Source organism: Pagrus pagrus (assembly GCF_965226575.1).
Source record: "Pagrus pagrus genome assembly, chromosome: 3".
Lineage (NCBI taxonomy): Eukaryota > Metazoa > Chordata > Actinopteri > Spariformes > Sparidae > Pagrus > Pagrus pagrus.
The window spans coordinates 20771042-20777041 of NC_140187.1; the positions used below are offsets into that span (position 1 = coordinate 20771042).

At 37.3% G+C, this 6000-nt stretch overlaps 1 protein-coding gene across 1 annotated transcript; it reads left to right on the forward strand.

Annotated features, from left to right (window-relative positions):
• Positions 1-29: 29 nt before the first annotated feature.
• Positions 30-5241, forward strand: cdk2 (cyclin dependent kinase 2). Its single transcript, XM_084347822.1, has 7 exons — positions 30-490; positions 1988-2065; positions 2170-2290; positions 2380-2550; positions 2871-2972; positions 3100-3303; positions 4238-5241. Exons 1-7 carry the CDS (start codon positions 375-377, stop codon positions 4340-4342), a joined length of 897 nt encoding a protein of 298 aa, XP_084203948.1. The 5' UTR covers positions 30-374; the 3' UTR covers positions 4343-5241.
• Positions 5242-6000: the final 759 nt, after the last annotated feature.

A 6000-nucleotide genomic window follows, 5' to 3' on the forward strand; every position in this document is an offset into this window, starting at 1 on the left:
AGAACAAACGAGCGCTCCCAGGCTAACGCGGGAAACGCTGCTGTGTCGGTTCAGTGTTTTCCACAGAGGAGCAGCCGCCACGCTAATCCACATATCAACGGATAGTATCAGTACCAAGGCTAACAGATGACCTGAGCCCACAGGCTGTAGCTGTTTCTACCTGAGAAAGTTCATCCTCGGCAGGACCGCGGTCCTCAGGCTGTGCCCGGACGGCTTGAACCAGCCCGGAGGAGCAGTTAATTATATGTCGGTCTGCACGCTGCTCGTCAACGTCTGCCTGCCACCGAGCAGTTGTTAGCTCACACACAAAGAGCCCAGTCTTGCTAACTAGCTAAACAACCAGCAAACCTCCTGCTCTTACGTTGTCCAAAAGAATGGATACGTTTCAGAAGGTGGAAAAGATAGGAGAAGGGACGTACGGAGTGGTTTACAAAGCCAAGAACAAGGTCACCGGAGAAACTGTTGCTCTCAAGAAAATCAGGCTGGAGACGTAAGTTAACATATGATTGTTGTCGGGTAACATCTGGGCACAACGGGAGCCCAAGACAACGATGTTGGAGCTAACTGTTGCTTTTATGTAGCTTCAAAATGTCATCAAACAATTTTGGCCTGCTTATGACTGCATCAGGGTGTGACAGCTAAACGATATGTGCAAGCAGCTAGTTTGTAGAGTCTCCTCCCATCACTCCTGTTGACCTATATAAATCTGATTATACAATACAGTCAGTGTCGTTAAAAGTACCCAGAGTTCATACATAAGTGCAGGTGTCAGGTTAATATATTACTTTGGTCAAAATGAAAGTCACCCATTGGAACAGCACTTGAATAAACGTCTTAAACTATCTGACATTAGATGTATTTTAGTATTAGAAGTAATTTAATGGCAACAACTGACCTCAGATATCAAGAGTACAAGTAAAAGTATGTCATACATATATTTACATCTGGGTATATACTGTGTATAGGGCTATCACAACACCAGATTTTCACAACACGATTATTGTGTCCAGCCAAATTCACAATAATGATATTATCCTGATATCTAAAGAGATTTGGAAAAAATACTAGCAATCACATCTATCTTTAACTTTGTTTACTGTGTAATTTGTTTCTTTTTTGGCAAATAAATCACCCTCAAAGTACTGATTTAGGGAGGTGGAGACGGTCTGTAACCATTACTGTAAAAAAAAAAAAAAGAAGAAGAAGAAGCTACATAAAGAACAATTTCACTCAATTATTAGAGAAAAGGCAACCATATTAACTCAGTAAATAAAAACACAAAGCACAAAGCCTAACATGTTCATTTTTTTTTTATATTACAGTTAAAATATGTCTGAAGTATATAATAAAAAATATACAATATAACCTACCATGTATTTGTGCACTGGGTCCCAATCTGGTCCCAAGATAAATCTGTGGGGAAGATTAAGGAGATAATAATTTTGTTTTACTTTTTGTTACGTTAATGTGTTCACTGACTTTCCAATGAAACTGTCTGTAAAGCAAGATGACATTTTAAGTCTAACTGAATTTCTTCTGAATCTATGTCAACTTTAAGGCAGATTTTGCTACTAAAGTGGGTCACACTTCAAAACCACTGAACATACTGAAATGCATGAGTAAATTAAGATTGGTTAAGTGTATTTTGCCATTATTGTTTCTTAACAATAACCTTCATAACTCTTTATCCATTGTTTTCTAACCTTTGTGTCCGATCACAGAAAGTAAAAGCATTATCTTTTGTAAGCTGATAAGACTGCTGGTGGATTTTTGTCATGTGTCTCTCAAGATATGTTTGTTGTGAATGCTTTCAGTGTTTGCCCTGTGAAGATAAACAAAAGATACATAAAATAAAATAAACACACAGTGAAACCAGCAAATGATGTGAAATCTTTAACCAACCTCAAGGAAATAACAAAAAGGCGGATACAACAGGATGATGATAAAATGGATTAGATAGTTAATTTACCATGTGTTTTATACACAGGGAAACTGAGGGTGTACCGAGCACGGCCATCCGAGAGATTTCACTTCTCAAAGAACTCAGTCACCCAAACATTGTCAAGTAAGTGCCTAATGTTACAACTCTGAGCTAAATTCTGCTTGCTGCTTTCTCATGTAACTTGCTTCTGTCAGTTTCTAAGCCGCCTGCCTGTTAACATGTTTCAGATTGCGGGATGTCATCCACACAGAGAACAAGCTCTACCTTGTTTTTGAGTTCCTTCATCAGGATCTAAAGAAGTTCATGGACTCCTCCTCAGTCACTGGTATCCCACTGCCACTGGTTAAGGTAAGACTCAGATATATTTGCAATACATGGATGCCTTGATTTTTAAGAAATCAAAAATAAACCTGGGTACATTTTTTTTGTGTTTGTAGAGTTATCTTTTCCAGCTTCTGCAAGGGCTGGCCTTCTGCCATTCTCACAGGGTTCTTCATCGAGACCTGAAGCCCCAAAACCTCCTCATCAACGCCCAGGGGGAGATCAAGCTTGCCGACTTTGGCCTGGCAAGAGCCTTTGGGGTGCCTGTCCGCACATACACGCATGAAGTAATGTGTGCAGCCACCTTCTTCATCCCTGTCAACAAGCCTCATAAAGAAAACTATGGAGTGATGTAATTTAATGTGGTGCACAGTAGCAAAATGCACTGCATCATGATTCCTCTGAGTAAATTAAATGCTGCAGTATTGTCAACGCCAGCTAGTGCAAAACTATCTCACACTTCTCAAGTTCATTGTTTTTATTTCTCAGGATTATATGTCACTTAACAAAGTTCTTTCAGAAAATTTTTGTAAAAACTTATTGGCAAATTTTAACCTTCATATTTGTGTTTTCCCAATCACAATGTTGCCTCTGCAATGTTTCTTAGGTGGTAACACTTTGGTACAGAGCACCAGAAATTCTCCTGGGCTGTAAATACTACTCCACAGCTGTCGACATCTGGAGTCTGGGGTGCATCTTTGCTGAAATGGTAATGCACTCAGTTTAATCTTTAACAATAAGCTCTACTGTGATTGAATGAGGCCTGCACTTGATGGACAGTAGATCAAACACAGCATCTAACCAGCAGACTTGCCTCACCATCCACTCTTGCACAGATCACAAGGAGGGCCTTATTCCCCGGTGACTCTGAAATCGATCAGTTGTTCCGAATCTTCCGCACCTTGGGCACACCTGATGAGACCGTCTGGCCAGGAGTCACATCAATGCCCGACTACAAACCATCCTTCCCAAAGTGGGCACGGCAGGATTTATCCAAAGTAGTGCCGCTTCTGGATGAGGATGGAAGAGAACTGCTTGGAGTAAGAACATTTGTCTTTCATTTATTTATCAATTCATTTAGCGTTAATTATTTGTCTCGTGCGTTTAATTGTTTGTGTCTGTCAACTGATTTTAACCCTGCTCAGTCTAGTAGAAACAACATTTTAAATATTTTTGACAAATCAGCATTATCCAAATTGAGAAAGAAGTTCTTCAAATGCCCAGTTCCACCCAAAACAAAAGAATTTCACTACAAAGTAGTAAGACAGTCTGCGAGATAAAAAAAATTATATGATTTTTATTAAGATAGTCTATGTCTGGATCCATTAATGTTTTGAACATTTTTCTCTATTTTCTCATGAACGGCTGCATTTGAAATGAAACAAAATCAGACACGTCCCATGATAGTCTGCCACTCTTTCTGTTTTGAGGAGGTCCAGGTTATAAATTAAAGAACTTTGCCGCCCTGACAGAAGTATGCGATCTCCAAGTGCTTTATCGGGGTGTTCACTATTAGTCAATTAGACGATTAAATGTTGACTGTTAAACTGTCAGTGTGCACATACACTAAATGTACACATTTAAATTATATATTGTCATAATTTGCACTGAAATGTAATTTCTTCAGAGCCAAGTGTTGATGAATAAAACAAAATAAAACATCCATTCCATTATGTTGACATTGCAGTTCTCGTTTGCGTCCAAGATGTAATAAACAAATGATGATATATTTTTGTTTAACCTTATTGATTAACGTGTGCTCAATTTTTTGCCTTTTTCGTTTAGACTAGTCGATGAGTCAAAGTTTATACTTCTGTTTTAAAACTCAGACATGTTAGTCATTAGGAACATCACTAGTAGTGCTTTACTTTAGCTTTTAATGTGGTACTTAAAAAAAAAAAAAAAATTAGTTTCAAACCTACTTTAAACAAGTTGTTTGACTGTATCTCTCCGTTTCTTTTGTTGTCCTTGCAGGAAATGCTGAATTATGACCCAAACAAAAGGTTATCTGCCAAAAATGCCCTTGTGCATCGATTCTTTCGCGATGTCACCATGCCAATTCCTCATCTGAGACTGTGAGTGGAGAAAAATATCAGGCTTTTTTAATGTCAACAATGTCTAAGCAATAAGGACCTCCTTGCCTCGCTCCATGTCCACCACCGGAATGGACAGAAAAAGTGGACCCTACAGGATATGTTGGATCTTTTAGGGGATATTTGTTAATACCTAAAACCAGCTTTCTAGACGATAGATGTCCCGAGAGTTTTGCTGTTATTTCAGCCATGATGTTATAATAGTTATGAATGTTTAACTGTTATTTCCACAACATTATTTTGCATATTTATGTACAGCTGCCATTTTTGATGTAAATGTTATTTGTGATTGGGATGGTCCTCTGACTGGGTGCAGGTCAGATAGACACATTTAAGTTATCTGCCCTTAAATTTTCCCAATTTAAACATGATGGCAGCTTTAGGATGTCCAAATTCAGATAGTATAGTAGTTAGAATTAAATATAATTGAATAAGTTTGTGGGATAGTGCAAATAACAAGATAAAAGATGGAGTGGTTGCTCTCAGCACAAGTTGCCACACAACAAGCATCATCTGCTGATGTAAAACAGTTAATACTAAAAGAACAGGAAATTGCAATTGTGTTCTTTCAGGTTGATTTTCTTGCAGTGAAATTCAAAATTTGGGTCTAGTTTATCTTGAAGTGATTTTAAAACGGCACTTTTTGGTTGTTGAACATGCAAAAATGTTAGTTGGTCATTTAGGTTTGCTGGCAGGATTACTCACCAAACTGAGATTCTCAGCTTTGTACATACACTTATACAAATGGTCCCTGTTGTAATTCAATTTTACAGAATGTGCTGTTTCATCTTTCTTACTCTTGATTTTATTCAAAGTTATTGAACCGTTTTTATGGATATTGTTTATTTAGAGTTTGAAAAAATAAACTTGTTTAAATAATTGTTACTGTTTGTTCACGTGAGGATTATTGTGTTCCTAAGTTTGGCTCAGTTTTCCTTTTTCTAGATGGGTTCTTGCACATCTGTTGTCCCGCATTGTTATATTTTTTGTCCGTGCCGCTGTCTCTTTTGTGACTTTGAAAAACTAAAACAAAAAAACATGGCAGCTATGGCTTAACTGACTGATTTCACTTATAGCCAGCCTCGGCAATCAGCACATTGCTGATTACTACTACTGCTTTTACAAACATGTAATACAAGTAAATAAGATCCTGAACTTTAGATATTAATAGGATATAAATTTTTATTTATATATATATATATATAAAAAGCATATTGTATGGATGCCTCTTAGGGATGCAACAGTAGAGTTTTCCCACAGTTCGGTATGCATCACAGTTTTTGGGCCATAGTAACGGTACGGTTTCGATATCTTAATATAAAACTACTCACACTAGCAAAGGCAATATTGCATGTAAAAATAATTAAAAGCACATATAGTCAAACCACAAACCTTATTATAAAAATTTAACACTTATCTTAGTTGCCTTCCATAAAAAACATGCAGTATCCAATCAAGTTAAACAGCAAACATTATTGTAGTATTGTATTGTATTGTTTGCCTTTGTGTATTGAACCTAACAGGGCGTATTGAACGGTTTGATAAAATATTGAATATTGTTGCATCCCTAATGCCTCTTGAGAAGTCTTTCCAGGCAATATGATTTTGAATGAACATATGCTTAAAGGCATTTCTCTAAACTTT